Raw genomic sequence first — 23,255 nt, 5'->3', positions numbered from 1 at the left:
TCAGACTTCTAACCTCCCAAACTGTGAGACAATAAATTTCTGTTACTTAAGTCACGCGGCTTTCCGTTCTTTTTAATGGAAGCCCTAGCAAACTAATTGACCCCTCTAATGATAGTGAACTTGGAGCATTATGGTGAATCATCACAGAAGTCAATGTGGATAGATAAGTAAGAGGGAGAATTGCACAAGGAGTATTCCGGGGCCAGATCTGTTGGTTATGGCTTTGTAAATCAGTAAAGCAACTTTGTTTTTCATTTTGACTGTGATGGAGAGTCTTTCCAGGGTTTAAAGAGGGGACTGGCCTGCTTTCACTTACATTTTTTTTAAGTACCACTCTGACTATTGTCTAGAAATAGATAGCAGAGGAGCAGTTGTGGAAGCAGAGCAGTGAGTCACGTCCTTTGCAGCTGCTCCAGAAAGACAGGATGGTAGCTCGGATGGAAGGAGTAGCCATGGAGGTGGCGATAAGGGTGGGATATGGTGGTAATTCCGAGGTAAACTGTGTAATTTACTCATGGATTAGATGAGCAGTTTGAAGGAAAGAGGAGAGTCAATAATGATCTCTTTCTTTTTCTTCTCTATTTTTTCTCTATTTTGTTCTTTTTCTATTTTGTTTTTGTCCATAGCAACTGGATAACTACAGTTGTTCCTTTTTGAGATGGGAAAAGTGGATAAGCAGCTTGTCTGGAGTTTACAGGCGTGGAAACCTAGATATCTGCCATGTTTTAGAAGCATCACACATTTTGCAACTTTTTCATCTTCTTGGACTTCTTTCCGTGTCAGTGCAGATCTGTCGACCTCACTGCGTTTGAGGCTGCCCCAAATTTCTGGTATGGATGTGCCGCTTTTGATTAACTAGCTCCCTCCAAATGGACTTTTGAGGTTTTCTTTTTGGGGGATATGATTATAAACGGTGATACTGAAAAGCTATATTATTTATGTCTTGCTACATAACATAATACCCCCAAACTTGGTGACTTGAAAGTAACAACATGTATTGTCTCAGTTTCTCTGGGTCAGGAATCAGAGCACAGCTTGGCTGGGCTCTCCTGGTCAGGGGCCTGCACCAGGCTGTAACCAAGGTCTGGGCTGGGTCTGCAGTCGTCTGGAGGATCAGCTGGGGAAGGAAATGAGCTTATTCAGTGGTTCTTGGCAGGACTCAGTTCCTAGTGTCCAGTTGGCCTGAGGGCCCTTCTTCCTCTCTGGCTATTGAGTTGGAAGCCACCTTCAGTTTCTCGGCATGTGGGCCTCTCCGTAGGAGAGCTCGCTTATGGCAGCTGGCTGCACCGAAGTGAACAAGTGGAGCAAAAGAGTATGTGATCAAGACAGAAGTCTTGATCTTTTATATCTTTTATATCTTGATATTTTAGGTCTTTTACAGGCTAATCCCTTTTGCTGTCTCCTCTTCACCAGGAGTCACTAGGTCTAGTCCTCACCCAAGGGGAGTGGATTATTCAAGGGCCGTAGATACCAGGAGGCAGATATCACTGGGGCCATCTTAGAAGTCAGCCAGACACAATAGTCCACTCTCCTTGCCCTTTGATAGATTCTTAAAGGTGGGCTTGCTGAGGGAAGGGATAGGCATATTTTTAAACTTCAAATATAACACTAGACTTCTTATAAAAAACTTTGCTCTAGAGCCCTGGCCGATGTGGTCCAGTTGGTTGGAGCATCATCCCATAGACTGAAAAGGTGTGGGTTCAATTCCCGGTCACAGCACATACCCAGGTGGTGGGTTTGTTCCCTGGTCAGGGTGTCTATGAGGTTTCTCATATCAATGTCTCTCTCTCTCATTCTCTCTCCCCTTTTTTCTCTCTCTGAAAGCAATGAAAAAATGTCCTTGGGTGAGGATAAAAAAATACCTTCATTCTAGATTTCAAAGTTCATTTTGAAGGGGTTATTTGCTACATAGCCTGAGAGAAGAATTATACATCGTCCAAGAGCCTTTGCCAGCTTTTGTCATGAACATGTCTTTCCTCTCTGTCTTCCTTTTCCTTCCCCCACAAAATTTTCGGGAGCGGGAAGTAGCTGTGTGTCTCCTAACAGAAATGGTAGGAAGGTTCAAATCAGCAGGCACATGCCATCCCTGTCATCATGGCAACTGTCCTAGGGTACAGTGATGTGGGTTGTGTCATTAAAAAAGTCCTTGCCCTCACTTGTCTGCTGGCTTACGTGAGGTTTGTTCAGCCAGCCTTCGTGAGAAGGATAAACAGATAACAGACGTTGAGGAGAGGTAGGTTGGGCTGGAAAGGACTAGGGGAACTCCACTTGAATCATATCTCTGAATCCTCGGTCCTCAGGAGATTTTGGTAGGCCATGGAATGATGTGTACATTTATTCATCATTAGTCAGAAAGCACCTGTACTTAAAAGGTCCCTCTTATGTTTACTAGGATATGGTTGGAGGAAATGAAAATTATCAGAATTACTTGATCTCCTTCCCACACAATTTGAGGTAGCTTTATAAAATTAGATACATCCTAAACCTAGACCAAAAGTGTCAGATTCATTTTCACGGGGGGCTACACCAGCCTCTCGGTTGCCTTCAAAGGGCCGAATGTAATTTTAGTGCTGTATAAATGTAACTGCTCCTTAACTAGAGGCAAGGAGCTCAGTGCTGCCCCCGGGGAAGAAACAAGGTGCCGGGCCAGATAAAACAAGGTGGAGGGCAGGATTCAGCTCACAGGCCTTGCGTTTGCCACCTGTGACCTAGACTATTATAAAAATGAAACAACCGATGCCTCAGATGTCTATGGTTGCTGTCAGGTGAGGTGCCCCCCAGGTGAAAGCTTAGACTATCTGGGAAGTTTCCCAAATGAATGCTGAGGTGCTTTCTTTCCCTTTACTCCTGAGAGCAGAGTAGAGTGGAGTGAGGAGCTGGGAAGAGTGCATGACCTTTAATGATGTTGAGGGAACGTCTTCACAGGGTACGTCTTTGGCTTTCCCTGCTTGTGGCTAGCCCCCTGGGTCAAGAAGGGGCTGGGCTTCCCCCACCCCCTGCCCCCACTTTCCACCTTCAGGTCCTGGCATTGCTCCCAGAAGCCACAGGCCCTCCTTGCTTTGGATAAGTTTAGGGACCTAGCTCTTCTGGCAGCGGATTCATTTCTGCTTGTGGTGCCAGCTTGGAAAGCTTCTCTTACTGGACATCTTGAAGGCCAAGGCCTTGCCTTCTTCCTGTCTGGGTCCTCCTGCAAGCCTGGTGCAGCACTCAGCATGCAGTCACTCTGTGTCCCAGCACGACCCCACCCTCCCGCTCTGCTCTCCCGGCACTGCCAGTGCAGGTTGAGCCTACGGTTCACAAGATCTCTCTGCTAGATGAGAAAAACGTGTACATGATTCAGGACAGCAAGGCCAGTCGTGTGGATTGCATTCTGGACAGAAAGAAAAATCCTGGTGCAGTAGCCTTTTAAAGCTGAAATAAATCAGAGCTCCTTGGCCATGCTGCATGGTCTGTCAGGTTTTGTCTTTTTGTAGAAGCCACGCTGGGTTCTGGCAAATTAGGGGGAGACCAAATGATGACCAGTTTATTGTGCAATCACTTTCAATTTCTACAGTCTAGGAACAGTGGTCTTATGATTTAAAATACAAACATTTGCAAATGATGTCTCTTGATCAATTTTGTAAAGGTCTGCATCTGAGATGTGCTCAAGTGGCTCAGATGAGTTTTATTCTTTTTTTAATATGGCAGTCTTACTTGTTTTTGTGGAACTCTGTATTTTTCCATCTTCAACTATATTAAGCCCTTGAACTTTTTTTAATTGACAACAGTTGATGGGAGAAATGTTCGTGGTTATATGCTTAACAACGTTTTCTATAGATGCCCACACCTCCTTTCTCTAAAAGGAATTTGAGTCATCTGGCTCTTACATAAAATCAAACACTAAACTTGGGGAGCTGCTTTCTTTCTGTGTGTGTATGGAATAAAGTGCAATTTAAAGAGAATAGGAGATAGCACACACCTGTTTTAGTCTCTTGCTGGGCGGGCGCTGTTTTCCTAGGAATGATGTCTGTGTTTCCGTTTTTCCTGTTCTTTCTCAGCACGAATCGGGGGAGTCTCTAATGGAGACTATCTCAACAAGGCTTATCGATGGATGTATAATCTGAAATGAAAAAGAAGTCAGTAGATGTGGCTTCCTGGAGTCAGGGCTTGGACCAAAAATAAAGCGAGTCCTCACCACAGGGGCTGGCTCAGCCCAGTGCCAGCGGAGGCGGTTGTTTGCCACGCTCTGCTTGAGCAGTTTACTTCTCCGGGCAGAATTCCCCAGGCCTGTGGAGGCTTGGAAGGGCTTTTTTTCTTTCTTTCTGTAGCTTTTATTGTTTTTAAGAAGAGTGGTATCACCACCCTCACTTGTCATTAAAGACTAGTATGGGAAGAATAAATAAAATATTTGAAGAAAACAATAGAAAAAGCAAATAACACTCCCCTAAATGAATGAAAAAATTGACAGCCACATGCTTTTGTGAGGTAACTGTTTCCGTGTGAGTTGGTCTAGAAACTATGAGATTTTCTCTTTGATTTTTTTATTGTCTTCTATTTTTAACACTTTTGGCAAGCCTACTCATTATGGTTATATAAGAAAATCAGAGTTAAGATATTTGGTATTAAAAATGCACCCCTTTACTCAGGATGAGTTTTTCTGGCACTGCCCTGAGAGAGCTCAAATTCCTGTCATAAAACAATAGGTAGAAATGTCCAATCAACACAGGCTTTCAGGCCAGCTGCGCTGTGTGGTTCCGGGAGAAGCCTTCTGAACCAGGCTCCTGTTTTTCTGAAGGCTGCGCTGCCCAGTGGCTGAAGGGAGTTTGATTGCAGGGCATTAGACCTGCTGAGGGAAACCTGCTGTTCCTGGTGCCCAGGGTGTGGTCAGGCTGGGTCAGCCTCCTTGATTATTACTATTACTGAGAGCCTGGAGTGTGCCAGACCTGCTGTTGACCTCTTCTCACCAACTGTCTTTTTAAAATTAACTAATTAATTTTCCAATTACAGTTGACACACAGCATTATGTTTCAGGTGTGTAACAGCAATTAGATATTTATATACCTTATGAAGTAATTGATCACCCTGATAAATCTAGTATCCATCTGATACCATATAGAGTTATTACAGTATTATTGCTATATTCCCTATGCTGTACTTGACACCACCGTAACTATTTTTGTAACTGTCATTTTGTACTTCCTTAATCCCTTTGACCTTTTTCACCCATTCCCCCAATCCTCCTCCCATCTGGCGATCATCAGTTTGTTCCTTGTTATCTGTGAGTTTGTTTCTGTTTTGTTTGCTTACTGTCTTATTCATCATCACCACCGTCTTATGAGGCATGATTTACTGAGTGTTTTTATAAGGGAGAGACAGTAGAAATTTCACTACTGTGGAGTTTCCTGTCCAGAAAGGGGGATGCACATGTGAAGGAGTTAAGTTCAAGAAGGCAGTATGTGAATAATAGAATTAAAATCTAATACTTATTATAGATTTTCCTTGTGCCTGGTGCTATGTCAAATGCTTTATTTGGATAATGTCATTTAATTCTCACAGCAACATTACAAGATAGATAATTTTATTTTCTCCATTTTACAAAAAAGGAAACTGAAGTTTAACAATGTTACATATTAAGCTCAAGAGATTGCAGCTCTGAAAACCGTAGACCTGGGCATCAAACCCAGGCAGCCTGATCTCAGAGTCACTTAACTAGCAGTCGGAACAGTCCAGGGGCCAGCAGACACGGATGGCAGCAGGTGGGGATGAGGCAGGCTCTTCATCCATGGTGTAGCTGGGAGACCAGTCAGGGAAGAGCCACTCTCCAATCTCCGGTACGATTCAGCTTTTGTCTTCCTTCTCTCTAAGGACTTTTCCGACCTTTTTTCTGTTAGAAATTCAGTTCTTCTGAGCATCATGTTTCTGTGTGTCCATTCTCCTCAGTAAATGACTGTTGGCACATGGACCCTGGATATGCCAGGCCTGGAGTGTGAAACTCCCCATTTCAGGGCGTCCTTAAACATTAGAATGCATCACAATCACCTCTAACAGTGAGGGTGGAACCCGAAGGGTCATCGTTTTAAACAAGCACTCAGTCAGTCTTGATTTTCCCATCATTTCTGAGGCAGGTCCTGAGGCAGGTCCAGTGGACAGATTGATCAGGGTGAGGAGGGGTCATAGTTGTTTTCTAAGCAGCCATCCACTTCTAGCAGAGACTCCAGGAGCTCAAGAGGAGAAAATTGAAAAAGAGCAAATGGGAGACAGAGCTGGAGGACAAGTACAGAACTCAAGAAGAGCAAGTCAAACTTTATATTCATGGGTTTGCTTAAGAAGCAGAAGTTCAAAATGAGCACAATAAGAATGAGCAGAAACAAAGCCAGATTAAGGAAGGATCAGGAGAGGTTAGGGGGCACGCTGAAACTTCAGCCTAGTGGCAATTATGTTCAAAGCCTGCTTTGATGGACCTGGAGGGGCTGCCAGTTAGGTGGGTGGGCCCTCATTATAAATGGGCCAGAAGGTGAAGGTGAGGCATGAAAATAAATGACTCAGACTGTTTGGGTACAGAGGAAGGTTTAAATATTCAGGGCTTTGGAGCAAAGAAAAGACAAGAATCACATCCTAGCATCACGGGCAGGAGAGGCTGCTTGGAGGTGGTGGCAACTCTCCAGGCCTCGAAGGCCAAAGGGTGATGGCGGGTGGATGGTTGAGGAGAGGGCTGGGACAGAGGTTCAGTCACTGGCAAGTGCAATGGGCATTGGGAATCCATGAGTTGCCTGATTGATAGAGTCAAACCTGAAGGTCCCCAGAGGAGTCTCTGTGGTTGTTGGGGGGAGTGGACTAAGAGTGAGGGTGCTTCTCATGTATAAACTTCATTTTGGGTGAGAAAAAGGTTATGTTGCTTAAAAAAATCCACAAAGCTTAAAACCCATCCAGGGGATGAATAAAACTATGTGTATATCGTTTGCATTGAAAGAGATAAGTTAGATGCTGTTTGAAGAGCAGTTAGGCATCAGGTTTGCTTAAGCATTTAAGAAATCCATGGGTTCCAAAAGGTAGGAGCTCCTTCTTCCTTTCTGCAGCAGGAGCTCCTACCTTTTGCAACATCATGGATGGAACTGGAGAGCATTATGCTGAGCGAAATAAGCCAGGCGGTGAAAGACAAATATCATATGATCTCACCTTTAACAGGAATTTTAACAACAAAACAAACAAGCAAGCAAAATATGACCAATGACACTCAAATATGGAACAGGCTGACAGAGTCCAGAAGGGAGAGGGGAGAGAATCATAGGGGAAAAGGGGAGGGACTCACATGAATAAGTATAAAGGACACATGGACAATAATTAAGGTGGGGGTCGGAAATGGGAGGGAGGTGTGGAGCACTGTGGGGGGGGCAGGGCAGGGAATATAAAACAGAAAACTGTACTTGAATAAGAATTAAATTAAAAAAATAAAATAAAGAAATCCAAAGACCTACAACCAAGATTGCTCTATCCAGCAAAGCTTTCATTTAGAATGGAAGGACATATAAAGTGCTTCTTGGATAAGGCAAGTTGAAGGAGTTCATCATCACCAAGCCCTTATTATATGAAATGTTAAGGGGACTTATCTAAGAAAAAGAAGATAAAAATATGAACAGTGAAAGGACAGCAAACTCACAGTTATTAACAACCACACCTAAAACAAAAACAAAGAGGACAACTAGATCAGGAGCAGAACCATAGAAATAGAGGTCACATGGAGGGTTAGCAACAGGGGAGTGGGAAGAGGAGAAGGGGGGAGAAGGTACAGAGAATAAGTAGCATAGATAGTAGGTAGAAAATAGACGGGGGGAGGGCAAGAATACTCTGGGAAATATAGAATCTAAAGAACTTGAGACACATGGACATAAACGAAAGAGGGGGGTATGCCAGGTGGAGGGGAATGAAGGGGGGGAATTAGAACAACTGTAATGGCATAATCAATAAAATATGTTTTTAAAAAAAGAAATCCATGGGTTCATGGAAAGAACACTGACCCCCAGGCTGAGGCTTTGCTGTCTGCTGCAGTCTGTGCTGTGGGCCTCACCTCACTTATCTGGGCAGTAGGTGTGGTTGCTTCTGTCTTTGTATTTATACATTGAGAGTTGAATTCAATTAAGTGATTTTCCAGGATTCTTCCTGCTATAAAATGCTATCAGCAATGATCTCACACTAGGCCTCCCCCACATGATGGGGGGGTGGCAGGATCATGGCTCGAAGAAGATGAGTTTCATGGTCTTGTGTAGGATGACTAAGGGACACAGATTAGGGGCCAAGGAGGCCTGCTGACATGTCCCAGCAGGAAGGGGCACAGAGGGGACGGGAGTGGATGCAGCAGAGTCAAAAGCCTGGGAATGGGCAACAAACTCACAGAAGTAGAGTTTGCAGTAAAGGAGATGATGTGATGCATTTTCTTCTCATGTTAGAGATAAAAAATTCCCCAGGCTGAATGACCTCCTTTCTAACCCATTATTTTTCCTTTGAGGCATGTTTTAAAAATGTATTCTTTTAATAAAGTACAGAGGTAGAGGTCTTTACAGCACCATGCAAAGATGTTCCAAAGATCTATCATGAATTTTTAAACATTCTTCTAAAGCTAGGCTTGCTTCTAAAGGAGCTGACTTTTCAGTGAATGCTGGAAAATCCAAAAGTGGGAGCTGTTTGGGTTGGCCTGGGGAAGCACGTGTCAGTTGCTGCTGTTGACCTTTGTATGAAGTGTCTGTTTTCTGAGAAGGTTCCTTTTGTCGATTATGTCTCATCATGGTTCCAGGGGCATGGCCCTCTCAGCTGAAAAAGGACTGTTTGTGCAGTATTTGATTAGAAATAATTTAGACACATAGTTCTGCACAAATATTTGTGCTGAGTCCTACGTTAGGTGTTAGTGCTGCAGTGAAGAGTGCAATCAGCCCTCGTAGACTGATGGAGTACCGATAGGTGAGCGCAGAACTGCAGCAAAGGGTGAGGTCGCGGCATGAGAGTGAGAGAGGAGTGCATACCAGATGCAGATGTCACTGGCCAGGAACCATCAGCCATCCCTGCTGCCTTCCTCCCTTCTTTCTCCACCACTTTTCCATCACTTAAATAGAGTTTTGAAGTTAAAACTCTGGGTTGGAGAGGAGAGGAGAGGAGAGGAGAGGAGAGGAGAGGAGAGGAGAGGAGAGGAGAGGAGAGGAGAGGAGAGGAGAGGAGTTTGAGAAATGAGGCTGGGTGAGGGAGAGGTTTCATCTGGGTGGAAGTGTTTCCTCATGAAGAGCACTGGCCCTGGATAGTAGCCACCTACAGGGTATGGGAGTGTTAAACCGAATGCTCTCTGATTCTTGTGGAATGCTTTGAAACACCTCCTACATGAGGGGGTCCTCTTTTCTGACCATTCTTCCTCTTTGTGCCTGTGGCTGGGCAGTAACTGGATGTAGTCTCTCTTGCCTGAAAAACTCGAGAAGATTGTGCATGCTTGGTAGAGAGATGCAGAACTTCTGCAGGTAAGTAAGTTATGTTTGAACTGAGTTCATAATGAAACTCTTTTAAAAATTGGCAAACTTTGCATAGGATTGGGGTCTCTAAGAGCGCCTCTGATAAACGAACATTGAAATATCACTCTTCTCTACCTGGCTTCAAAATAAGGTGATTGAAACAACAGAAACAGATCATCTTTATTGCTTAAAGAAGCCAGGCTAGAGGACTTAGCTTTAGGTCTGTTAGTCAAGTGAGTGTGCTACATCTAAATGCTAGACTTACCCACCTCTTCCCATGTAATAGTGGACAGAGCTGGCTGTCTCCCTTCAGAAAGCCGCAGAGGAGCAAACAGCACACTCCTGGAGGGCACGCACCTCCCAGGAGGTAATGCTTGTAGCTCAGTCTGCCCAGTTGGTTCTTCTTAAATTTACCGAGTAAATGAGTTAGTTCCTCCACTTCCCCAGAGGCAGCATTAGTAAAAGGACAGAGGAAAGCCAGTCATGTACTTAGGGAAAATTCTTCCTCATAAAAACCAGCAGTGAGGAAATGGAGTTGTTCTGTAAAATTTTCCAAGATTTCATACATTTTTGAGGGTCAGGTGCTCAGATCTTGCGGGAAAGAAGTCAAAGAATAGATCAGGTATGGTTGGGATCCCTATAGACCATGAAGCTAGCTAATAATATGAGAAATAACCTGATACTATGAGAAATCTGGATTAATAAACATAGGGCTGACATTGCTCCTCTTTACTTAAATTCTCCCAGTTATACCCCAACATGCTGTTACTTGTACCAGTATTCTCATCTAATCAGAGAAGAAATTGAAACACAGATAATGTTTAGCCCAGGAGGGTAACTAGATAACGGCAAAGCCTGGACTCAAGCCCACATCTCTCTGACTCAAGAGGTAGGGCCTTCTCTAGTCCTCCAGGTGGCCACATGGTTTACAATTACTCCTTGGAGTCTATTTTATTTCCAACCTCTTATGTAGTTGCGGACGTGGTCAGGAATGTAGAGAGGATAGCATCATTAATTATTTATCTCTGACTTATCCCCTTTGTCCATCTGTTTTCACCTCCTCAAATTAAAAAGCTCCCAGGTAGATAGTTGTCTTTTCTCTCTTGAGAGTTTCTGGAGATGCAGCCTTAATCCTCTTTCTGGTTAGGTAACTAATCAGAAAGTTATTCTCATTATCAGAACACAGAGATAGATCATAGCCAAGTTATAACCTAAGGTATTATATTAGATATAAAGCATTTTAAAGTTTAAAAGAAAAACTTTTTTACATCATTCTAAAAAGTGTTTGTCCCAGTATATGAAAATTCATGAAATAATATTGCAATAGATTTTCTTATATGAAAAAATAATGGAATTTTATCACAATATTAAGCTAAATGGATTGTCAATGTTGAGGAATATTGACTCATTATCAAGTTACTCCGATTAATATTATTTCCTTTCTTATGAGAATTGAAAGTCCATCCAAATGAAGCAAGAAGGAAGTGCTGATTTTATTCTTTTCTTCTATCCAGGGGTCCATTGTCACCCCTTGCCCCTGCCCTATCTCCTGCTCATAAACACGTGTTTACATTGAAATGAGTTATTTTTCATTACTCATCTAATTTCTTGGTGTCATGTCAAAAGTTGTAGTTCCCTTTGTTACCTGTCACCATGTTAGTAACTACTTAATGGTTTTCTATTTATGAAGTACTCACACAGGCAATGTCTCTTTAAATTTTCACAATAACCTTAAGAAATAAGTACCATTATCTTTAAAGAAGTCAAAACCGAGGTTCATGAAGGTTTTCTTGTCCAAAGATGTGGCTAGTTACGGTCATTGCCAGGACCTGAATCCAGGTCATCTGACTGGATCACAAAAGTTGAGGAAACATATGTCTTTGGGAGTGGCATGTGGCTATGCCTTAGGGCAAGGTCCACATTTCTCTCATAAATAGGCATTTTAATTGAGGTTAAGAGTTTCGATACCCACCTGGCTAGTGTAGCTCAGTGGATTGAGCACGGGCCTGCGAACCACACAATCACAGTTCCATTCCCAGTCAGGGCACATGCCTGGGTTGCAGGCCAGTTCCCAGCAGGGGACTCACGAGAGGCAACCATACATTGATCCTTCTCTCCTTCTCTCCTTCCCTTCCCCTCTAAAGATAAATAAATAAAATCTTTAAAAAAAAAAGAGTTTCAGTACCCAGGACAAAGATTCAATCTAGTTGTGTCTCAAGTTTCCGTAAGTGTAAAATGGGGAAAATAATAACGCCTAACTCACTGGGTTGTTGTGAAAATCAAAATAAATATGAGTTATTGTTACTGTTACATAAGTAACTTGAATAGAATTTTAAGCATTCTAAGATTCTGGGTAGTCTCTCAATGATGTATTAGAACTTATATTATAATGTGATTTTAATTATGATGAGAATGATGGCAACAACCATATTGGTCAGTACCTACGACACTCCAGACATTTTACAGATGCACTATTAAATTTTCACAGCAACCCTGCAGATGCTGTGCTCTTAGCTACTTGGCTATATTGCCTCTAAATCTTGCTTGCAATTGGTGTTAATTATATTAACCCCACCCCAAGCTTAAAACAATACCCTTTTGAAAATTAGAGCTGTATTTTCTAATTTTCAGTCTTCTAGACCATTCTGTGCTCTCTGTCCCCCTTCAACAGCCTCTTGCAATGGTTCCAGATGTCAGACAAAGTTCCCATAGTGCCAGGGATAAAAATTTTCCAGACCCTCAGACTCAAATTCACTTAGAGTAGCTAAGACTAAATAAGTCTGTTGACAGTTACAGGAACCAACTTCCTTGAATTTTAACATTTTTCCTCTAAAGCAAGACTTTTCCAAGAAAGAATTGGCATACTCTGTGTCAAAGAGAAAGAAGGAAATGGTAACTGACAGTGACCTTTATCCCACCATAAGATAGAGTCTCTCTGAGTGACACAACATTAGCTAGTACACACCTGTGCTTGAAAAATAAAAAAATATATTTTGTGCAGCAACTTTTAAAAAGTTTTTTGGCCTTATTTTTTAGTTTCTCCTGTTATATTAGCTCAATCTTTACTTCCCTCCCATTCTTCATTCTCCTACTGCCACCTGCCTTAGGTACTGTGTTCTCAAATCACAAGTCTTTTTTTTTCTAAACCACAAAAATATTTTCTAGCTAGTCCAAAGATCTGCAAATAATAGACTAAGTGATAACTGACTTGGAATTCTTTATTATTTAAAAAATTATTTAAAAATTAGTATGTCTTTCATAAATTATAAACTGAGCATTTATCTTAAAATAATTGAGCATTTATCTTCACTACTTATTTTTAAAACTGTGGTAAGATTAGACCAACCTTATCCAAGGGTGGACCAAATATTTACCATCTTCCTCATTATTGGGAATTCAGGCTAGTCTCTACTGGCTTCAGGAAGGCCTTTACTTAAGAGAACTTTATTCTCTTCAAGAAAATATTTCTTTAAAAGTATATTCTTTTCAGAAAAACATGAATATGCAGTGAATTCTACCACACCAAATAAATCCCATCCCTTTCTATCCTTCTACTTTTTATCCGTACTGAGTGGTGGAGTTTTGAGTCTGTGAAATGGAGACTCATTATGGGTCTCTCTCTGCTGTAAAGAGCAATCACTCCTGTTGCTGCTGCCACAGCAGGCAAGGTTGCATGCAATGCTTTTATTTTTTTTACTCCTATGTTTAACGCTACAATGAACTACTAAATAAATATACAAATGAAACAGTGGGACTGCAACTTGAATGGACATTGGAGAACTAGAAAATAATGGGGGAGTGAAAATCATGTGACAGACTTTGATAGGGCTGCACTCTTGGTCCTGACTTCATCTGTGTTCAGAAGTAACACAGACTTTTTCAAGCTCTTCAATCTGCCTATCTTTGAAGATTAAAATGAGACCATGATATTTCTGCTAACGAATCTAAAATGCAACAATATGGTGGCTCCAGGTTGAGGAGGTAGATTAGTTGGACAAAAAATATATATATAGCAATGCTGCTTCTCGGGCAGGATTCTCTAGTTCAGGGATTGACCTGTGAGCAAAGATAGCACCTAATGAGTAGACTGGAGTAAAACAATACATAAATGTTGATAGAACCACATGTGTAGGTATATCCTTTATTGGAGCCTGGAAAAGTCAAATGATGTTCACTTTACTCACATACACATACTTCTTTAAAATAAAAACCTATTTTTATTCAATATTTGGGGTATGAGAAGAGGATTCCATGGACTATTTCAGCCATAAGAGAAAAATATAGGGGGAAAATGGGACATCAGAGTAGTTATCCTTCAGTTTTGAAGAGCTGGAATTCTTTGGTAACAGTGGAAAGAAATAGCCCATTTGAAAGAAATGATGGACACATGTCTAGATCTTTAGGAAGGGCCACTTTAGAGCAGCCCAACAGCTGGTGATAGCCAACTTCAGTGAGTAGGCAGTGAGCTTGCAAGTTGAGGTAGAATTTCACTTTTGTGGTTTTAGTTTTATACAATGGGTTCTTCACTATCATTTACTCATTCATTCAGCAGGCACTCAGTGAAGTGGTTCTGGGCCAGGCAGCATCCTAGCTCCTTGGGGCCCAGCAATGATGATGATGATGATGTGGTTGTCCCTCATATGGGGTACTTCTGGAGCATTTCTCTTATTTCTGGAGTGAGTTGCCCTCTGGCTGGTCTTGCCAGGAGGAATCCTTCATCCCACATATGAAATATTGAATGTCTTTCCCCCCAACTAATATCAGTGTTAGTCTTGCTCCTCTCTGTCCTGCTACCATTCTATGCCACAAAGGTCTCTTTAGAAGTAGTCACAGCTAGAAAAGATGGACCTCTCAGGACCAAATAGGAGATTTGTTTTATTTCTTCCTTATACTTGGCAAAGACTTTTATTTTTGAACTAATAAGGCAGAAGACATCCATAGGAAAAGAAAAATAAGAATTTTCCTTGCCAGAGTTGCTTAGTTACCTTGTCAACATTCCCTTCCATCTTGGCTGAATTCTCTCTGCATATTTTATAGTGCACATCATGTTTTATTGCTATAATTGATCTATTAAGCAGAAAATATGGAGAACACATGGAGCTCCTGTCAATTTTATGCTGTTTATTTGGATTTCCATTTTTCTGTTTCCACAAGACCTCATTCCTTTTTTCATTCCTAACCTACATAATACTGTAAAGGAATCACATCACCATTTATATTAGTGCATTTAACTTTGTACCTTAAAAAGCAAAGCCAATAAATTAACCTCATAACTAGACATAAAATGATTTTTCAAAGTAAGGGTCCAGGTCTTCAGTAGCCCTGCATCCTTTGCTCCTTAGCCTGGTGTCTGGCACATAAAAGGCCTTTAGTAAATGTTTATTGGTTAAAAGAGCTATTGGCTTCAAATATTTATTGAGAACCAGCATTGTGGTGGGTACTATTCGTAACAGAACTTGCTTATAGTTTCTACACAAAGGACAAAGCTTATGACTTGTTTTCTTCTTGGAGATGACAAGGACGGAGAATACAACTGTGTTGTTGCTAGCACTACATGTAATCTAGCCAAAGAAGTTTTTCTGCATGTGGCCGCAGCAGAATTATTAGCAGCCACATTCCATCTGTTATTTATGGAAGGTATCCACTGGGAGCCTCCTAGCTTCTGGGTGCTGTGCTGTCCAAATCAATCAAGATCAAAAGATCCAGTCTTTGTCACCATCTGTCAAGGCCATTGTATTCAAAACAGTGAATCCCTCCTCATTCTCTTTCTCAAACACACATATGCACACATAGCTAAAGACTATGTTTATGATGTCAGCTGTTGACAAAACAACAAATAGGAGTTTATTTAATCATCCCTTTACCTAGCCCATCAAACAGCCATCCAATCCAGTGTTCCTCAAAGCATATACTTCTTCTGAGATTTTATTAGATTGCAGACCTAGATCTGCTAAGTCTGGGAGGAGTCCTGAGAGTCTGTATTTCTATTAAAACATTTTTGTTAGATCAGGTCTTCATAGTTAAAGCATCACCCATGGACCAGTAGATTTGACACCAGCTGGGAGCTTGTAAGAAATGCAGATTCTGCAGTGCCCTCTCAGACCTATTGGGTCAGAACCTGGGTTTTAACAAGATCCCACATTAAATTTGAGAAGCATTGCTCTAACCATTTAATATGTCTACAATATAAATCATAGGCAGGGGTCCCAATGAGGCTCTGAGTTGGATAATAAGATGAGCTAGATTTTCTGGGTCCTCTTTCCATTTCAAAACTCTTGTGTAGCCACCTCAGTATAGCATCTACCACTCAGACGAAGACACAGAAGATGCCTCTTTGTTTAGTCATTCAGTGGCATGATGAATTTGTTAGTATTCATCCTGCATGTCCATTGGCCCACCAACCAACCTTATCCCCTCTTCAGGGAACTTCATTCTAGACAAGTTTGACCAAAAGAGACTTCCTCATGTCTGAGCGTGTCAGAAAGATAACACATTTGGAACAAGCATTAGGAAATCAAAGTTTCCTCATCTGAGAAATGAAGATAATAGTGTGTACCAGCCTGGGCAGGTCTTCAGAACCAGGAGGACTTGTTATGATTGTCCTGTCTCATTTACATGCTCTCATCAGAGGTGCCAGAGGGCCTGGCAGTGGTATAGAGGAAGGTTCCACATCTGTGCCCATGCAAGCAGACACTCCAGGGCATGTTTAGTGATATTGAGGGTTATGTAAGGAGAGGAGAGTGCTCTGAAAACCCTGGAATTGTTGGTACACTCATTATCAGAATAATAGACCAAGTCTTACTCACTGCAGACATGAGGGCATGGCTGTTGGGTTGTTGCTGCTTTATTGTCAGCATTTAAGCATTTGTGATACAGAAGGACTATTGCCCCTTTTAAAAGGGGGATAAATCAAACAAACAAAAAGAAGGCTCACTATCCTTCTCTAGCCTTCCAATCTCTAACTCATATTTTTATTTTGGAAATGCCCCTTTAAAGCCCTAAGTTTTCTTAAACCTCTTTTTACGTAGGACGAACCTTTGGGGAGGTGTAGTTTTGAAAAAGAGATTACCCTTTGTTTTTATAGAATTTCGGAGTTTGTGTGGGGATATCCTTCCTGGCGAAACCCCAACTACTCCAGAGTGGAACCTCACTGTCCCAGGCAGAGAATGTCACATGACCTGCCTTTCCACATGGGTTTTTGTGGGGTGTGTTTATGCTCCATGCCATGTGAGAAGGGGGAAAAACACCTCAGCATATGGAATTTCAGTGAAAACCTAATAGGAAGAGGGTGGCAATAAGAAGGAGGAAGTGAACACAGAGACTGTAGGGAGTGGCCAGGGGAGGCATTTATCTGAATGGTCAGCACTTCTGAGCAAAGAGCAGAGTATGTGAGAGGGAATCTGAATGTCTCAGCTGTTATTTTGTTTTGTTTTGTTTTTATTTTGTTTTGTGAGGTTGTTTTGTTTTGCCTGAGTAAGGTTGAATATATCACCAACACATGTTTGACCATAGAGTGACAGGAGCCCTTCTAGGTAGGAAAAGAGCACTTCTGTCCACTTTAACTTCTGTCCACTTTAACTGTTTAACTCCAAGTCCAGATTCCATGATGGGACCTCTGAATCTTGCCACAGCCTTTGGCCCATTTTGCTAGGACTTGACCCATGAGTGGATCAGTTTATCTCCTCTCTGTTTCTATGCCACAGGACACAGTCTTTACCTCCACCCAGTCTATACTTGTGATCTTTGGGGGTTTGGGGATGGAAGCTCTGGGTAAAGGAGCTTCATGAACCAGCAGGAAAGACAGTTTGAAGGGCATCACTTTTTAGATTATAAGACCATGTGGAAAGAGCATTTGCTAGGAGTCAGGAAACTGTATTTCAGTCCTAACCATGACCCCTACTAGCTACGGAACCTTTTTAGTCAAATAATTTAATCTCTTGGAGACCCACAGCTAGTGATACCTACTGCAAATCTACTATACCTACTATAAATCTTTTATAAAACTCACTGGAATTTTGCGGGTGTCAGATGAGATAATGGAGAAGAAAGCATTAAAGATTTCGAGGCTATAATGTCCAATATGGTGGCCACAAGTCATATATAGTTATTTGAAGTTAATTAAAGTAAGATAAAAGGAAAAAGTCAGTTTCTCAGTCACATTAGTCGCATTTCAAGTGCTTAATGGCCATATGTGGCTGTGCATACCATATTAGATAGCAAAGATATAGAACATTTGCATTATCACAGAATGTTTTATCAGACAGCTCTGCCTTGAAGTGCTATCTAAGTGTGTACTAAGGACATAAAGGGTGGCTGATTTTAGGGGTAATAAATTCTGTCATAGTTAAGGATTCTTGGTAGGAAACAAGACCCACTCAAGTTAGCTAAAGTAAAACAAGGGATTTACAATATTTGATTAATTCAGGAAAAACTTATGGATTCCAAGGGTGGGAATCATAGCTAGGCTTTAAGTGGAATTGGAACCCGTTCATAGAAGATTATCAGGGACTAAAGACGTCACTCTCTACTTCTCACTGTGGCTTTTTCCTCTCTGTGGCCACCTATGTTCTTGTCTTTTTTTCTTCGTATGTTGGTGGCTTCTCGCATCTTCCTCCTTTTTGCTCCTCCTCCTTCCCTCATCCCTCCCACTTTACAGACCAACTTTCCCAACTTCATTATACATGGTCCAAATAGGGCTCCACTAGACCCAGACTCATCACTTCTCAGGAGTAATGTGTAACAAAGGCTGGGTCCTGATTCCAAATTCCCAGGAGAAATATTCTTATTAGCCAGCATGGTGTGGTAGCCACTAATCAAGTGTGTTCAAGAGGAGGGGGGGTAGTGGCCCCCATGCTAACTGAATAGGGGCAGAAGGGATGGAATGGGGTAGATGTTCTCAGAAGGAGCCTGTGTGGGAAGGGGATGTGTTATTGACTACCATACCCATCCTGAACACCTTGGAGAGGTCCAGTGAGCCTGTGATCATACAGGGAAGAGTAGCCAGAGATATGATGAAGTTCATGAAGAAAAGGAGTGTGATGCCTTTACTTATTTTGTTACTTTCATGGTTTGAATCATCAATACAGATTCCAAGGGGATTGGCTTAACCTGCTCATCCACATACCTGGTTGGAAGTGGGCACAGCCAAATGCAAGCTAGAAATCTGATCTAAGCCTTTACCATTTCTTAAATTTGGGCACTTATAAGAACTTTTTCTCTCTTGCTGTTAGGAAGAAACATGAGTTTCCCCTGGAAATCGCTCAAGAGGAGGATGGAAGGGGCCATTTAAAATAGATTAGAAGCTGCAGGCCGCAACACTGGGGCCAGAGGGCTGGCAGTGGAAAACTCTGTTGGGTTGTGATCTCTCAAGGAAGAGTTCCAGGTGCCTTTTTGCTTCCTGCAAAACAAAGGAAGAAAAGGAGAAGACCATGTCTATAGCGTTGAAGCAGGTGTTCAACAAGGACAAGACCTTCCGGCCCAAGAGGAAATTTGAACCTGGCACACAGAGGTTTGAGCTCCACAAGAGGGCTCAGGCATCCCTCAACTCGGGCGTGGACCTGAAGGCAGCTGTGCAGCTGCCCAGCGGGGAGGACCAGAACGACTGGGTAGCTGTGCACGTGGTGGACTTCTTCAATCGGATCAACCTTATCTATGGCACCATCTGCGAGTTCTGCACTGAGCGAACCTGCCCTGTGATGTCCGGGGGCCCCAAATATGAATATCGGTGGCAGGATGACCTCAAGTATAAGAAGCCAACTGCACTGCCAGCCCCCCAGTACATGAACCTTCTCATGGATTGGATTGAGGTCCAGATCAACAATGAAGACATATTTCCAACATGTGTGGGTAAGTCCATCAACAGCTTCTTTGTAATTTTGTCATATCCCACCCAAGCTCAGAGAGTTTGCAGAGGCTTCTTCCAGGACTGCCTTTGAATGTAGATGCCACACATTCTCAATGTTTCCCCAAATTTCATTTCCACATACCTTCAGTTTCTTTTGTCATGTCCCGGAACCGCATTGAAATTTTGAAAAATATCATTTGTGGACGACTTACAATAATTTCATGTACTTCAGTCATGAAATGACACATATCACATGTGAGGGAACATAGACTTGGTGAAATGTTAGACTTGATCTTGCTGGCTTCCTTAGGAATAGATTCCAAATCCACGCAGTCATTCTGGTAAGGCTCTTATTTGACTAATTAACTAGTTAGTTACATTATCTGTGGTGGAATTCTTGGTATTCATCTCTCAGGTAAACAAATCTTAGTGTGAGAATCTATGGACTGGAGATCAGTTGAGGAAGGGGTAGGCACTCTGGAAAAATAAAGATCCTGCCATTCTGTTCTTCTTTCCCCCAATCATAACGCAGTGTTAATGCTGGACCCTTGTGTGTGGTCTAGCAGGACCCACCAGGGGGCTCGAAATGTGAGTGCTTTTGTTTCCCTTGTGCTGGGAATCACAAAATTCTTCAAGGGAAAGGCCAAACCTTTTCCATCCCTTTTATTTCTTTATAGTGATGATGATTGGGTTTTACATGCACTGATGGGCTGAATTTAAAATTTTAATTTTTAGGCCGTAGGTTCAATGAGAAAGAGCACTCTCCCTACTTCCATGATTATGTGCCTTCCGTATCTCCCGTGTCTGGCTAGCACGGTGCCCTGAAATCCTGGTAGGCACTCAGGAAATATTTGTGGAATGACTGAAAAAATACTTGTGCTGTTAGAAAGTATTATTGAAAAGTTCTGAGATGGTTGGGGTATGAAAGAAGTATTTGAAACACATTGTTGAAATCACCTCTAGTTGGATTCTGTGTCCCCATGTGGCATATGGAAAGATGAGGTGGGGTGTATGGAAGTAATTAAGTTAATACCAGGGGAAAATAGTGTATAAGTTGATTAGGGCAGTGTGTACATCTTGAAATATTCAGCACACAAACCAATTTGCTTTAGAATCGTGGTGTTGCCTTGACTTGTCCAGTTCCCTCATGCTCTTGCTCTCTGCTATCCCTTGTTAAGGGGGGAGGTGGGGTAGTACAGGCCCTGACTCACCAGAGGAGGGGGAAGAAGGCAGGCTTCTCCCCTCCCCCCCAGGCATAAAATAGACACCTGCAAGGGGCAGGAATCTCTTAGGTTCTTGTCTTTTTGCACTTTCTTTGACTGTCGGAGGCTTCTTTTGTTGCCAGGAGGAATTTATCTTATCCAAAAGCATTTTAAGTGCTCCATGCAGAACACATGATAGCAATAAAGATAAATAAATATGGGCAAGGAGACCTTCTCTTTGTCCTTCCCCTTTTCTTCCTGCTCCTTGATGCTTTGAACTCCGGCACTTCTGCTCTCTCTGGCAGCTGTGGTTACCACGTAGAGTTTGTGACCAGAAATGTCACCACACGCCATGGTGTGTCACTTGAGAGTGAGGAAGCTTCTGGAGGTGATTTCAGATTTTGCCTGGAGGAAATAGATGGATGCCACCACGTCCCCAGAGTAACTGTCCTTGCTATCTTTTTCTAGACATTTCTTTAGCCATTCAATGGGATTAGAGACCATACTCACCTGATCAGAATCCTTCCCAATTTATGTTCTATAATACACTTGTGTTCTGAGAGATCTTACTAGGTGTACTGTGATTTTTCCCCCATGGAAAAATAAGTTTGGAAATGCCAAATGAAGCTGATTTCTTTACTGCAGGACTGCTAATATGCTAATATGCATTATAAGTCTCTAAGAAAGGAATAACACTTTAGTATGTGGTATTTCCTAATTTGAACCTACTGGCTTTTTTTTTTTTTTTAAATTAAATGCAACGCCCTTAGCATCTTCTGGAAAATACGGATCTATATAAGTTAGAGTTGCCAAACTTTTGTTTCTGTCAAAATTCTTTTAAAAATGTGAATTCCTCAGTTCTTTCTGTTAGCAACTAACTTAGAATCTCTTAGGTAAGAACTAAGAATTCACACCTTTAATAAGAAAGGATTCTTTAATAAGAATCCCCCACTCTCTCTAGTGTTTATTGTAACACTCTGGAGTGCTTTTCATTCCCTAGAAACAGTCTGTTTCTTACCTCTAGGGTTTTATTCAGATTGTTGTGTCCTGGAATCATCATTTTTTCTATCTAGTGAATTCTCATGCATCCTTTATACCATGTCTTCTTTTGCTTATTGAGTGGAAGCCCCTAAAATTATAGCATATGTCTTATTCATTATTCATTTGACTATCCCAGCACTAAGTCTAGTTTTGGTGCTTTATAAGTTATTTAATGAGTGGGTGGATGCATGAATGAGTGGAGGAAGGATGGAAAGATAATCTTTATAAAGTCCCAACATGTCTTGGGTGCTGGTGATCTGAGTGAAATTAAAACAAATGTCTCTATCCCTTTATTACCATCCTGGATATATTGTGTGTCTTGCCTCCACATAGTTTAATTTTCTCTAACTTTTCCAAGGTGAAATGTTAGGGGTCAGTAAAAACCACCACCATCCACTGCTACACTGAGGATCTTCATCAGCATCCTGCTAAACTCTATTATTTGCCCTCAGACCATATTTTTGCTATCTTTTGAAATAACTTATCTTCAGGAGCCACTTTCTTTGTTAGACTTCACTTCCTCCTCTTCTTCTCCCCCCTTATTCCAGCCTAATTTCTTCTTTTTGATCTTTGTACTGCCTTGAGTCATCATTATCATGAGAATGATCAAGACATCTGTCAGGGTAAAGTAAAAGAAGAATTCTTAGCAAGCAGCAGACCCTGGGTGGGTGAGAAATGGAGACTTCTGCTTAGCATTACCACTTTGAATCCTAGGCATATTTCTGTGTTCTTGCTTGGGAATTGGGAGGGGTTCAAACTTCACCTCCTCCCTACTGTGATCCATGGAAATAAAACCGGAAAATACTGACAGATGTGAAGGCTTCACCCTTAGTTAGGTATTAAAGGATATAAACAGCTGTTGATCAGTACCATTGAAACATGGAGGAAAGTAAAGCTTTCATCTGTTCCTAGATTCCAGTTTAACTAGGATACCCACGCTGTTTCAGCAGTTGAGCTTTCTCAGTTGGGAGAATACTGAACAGATGTGGCTCCCTTGTGAACCATAGTCTCCTGCACTTTCCCTTGATCTCCTCCAGCTTCCTTTGTTAAAAAGCCAACAGATGTTCCTGTTAAAGCTCCTAAGACAGCATTAACTTCAGAAGCAAGGGCCATCTCCTCTTCCATTGTATCTCTATCCACTTTCAGAGATAAGACCAGAAAAATAGGAAGCCTAGAAAGCCTAGAAAGCCACAGCCTTTTTTCTTCTATTGTCTAATTATAATAATTTTTGTGTTCTAGCTCCTCAGCTTCCCTGGTTTTCTATTATATAATAGGATTTAATATCTTAGATCTGACACAAAAAATGAGTAGAAAACTTAGAGCTCCTCCAACTCATGTTTTAAAGAAGTCTTTAAATAGGAGGAATAAGAACATTTAAAAAAATAATTACATGATCTCACCTACCTTTATGGTTTTAGAATAAATGGGTGTCGAGAAAGGAAAGATCAGGAAAGATCAAGGAAAGGAAAGGAGGGAAGTGAGGGAGGGAACTCAGATTTATTGAGCCTGCTAAGTGCCAGTGGCTATTAATCTTTGTATTTTTACAATAACTCAATGAATTAAATATCTCATTTTACCAGTGAGGAAGCTGACATTTAAACAAGTTAAGGGGCTTTCTGGTTAAGCAGCTAATAAGTCACTTAGAAGTCAACATTTTATCTCAAGAGTCTGGCCAAAAATCTATGCCTTTGTCACCCACTA

At 41.7% G+C, this 23,255-nt stretch overlaps 1 protein-coding gene across 4 annotated transcripts in view; it reads left to right on the top strand.

The window, feature by feature from the left end:
* MOB3B (MOB kinase activator 3B) overlaps window positions 1-23,255 on the top strand; it is a 194,519-nt gene that overhangs the window by 48,014 nt on the left and 123,250 nt on the right. For 3 of the 4 annotated variants that reach the window (XM_037060626.1, XM_037060627.1, XM_037060629.1), the window contains exon 2: window positions 18,698-19,313. In XM_037060626.1, coding sequence (XP_036916521.1) covers window positions 18,896-19,313 — 418 coding nt within the window. In that variant the 5' untranslated portion in view covers window positions 18,698-18,895. Of the gene's footprint in view, window positions 1-9,456; window positions 9,477-18,697; window positions 19,314-23,255 lie in introns of those variants that run through there. The other variant, XM_037060628.1, reaches the window with a different exon arrangement.

The sequence above is a fragment of the Sturnira hondurensis genome, unplaced genomic scaffold (genome assembly GCF_014824575.4).
Source record: "Sturnira hondurensis isolate 20B ecotype Veracruz unplaced genomic scaffold, ASM1482457v3 Scaffold0012012, whole genome shotgun sequence".
In the NCBI taxonomy this organism is placed as follows: domain Eukaryota; kingdom Metazoa; phylum Chordata; class Mammalia; order Chiroptera; family Phyllostomidae; genus Sturnira; species Sturnira hondurensis.
The sequence above is the reverse complement of the archived record's forward strand: the minus strand, read 5'-3'. Positions and strand labels throughout refer to the sequence as shown.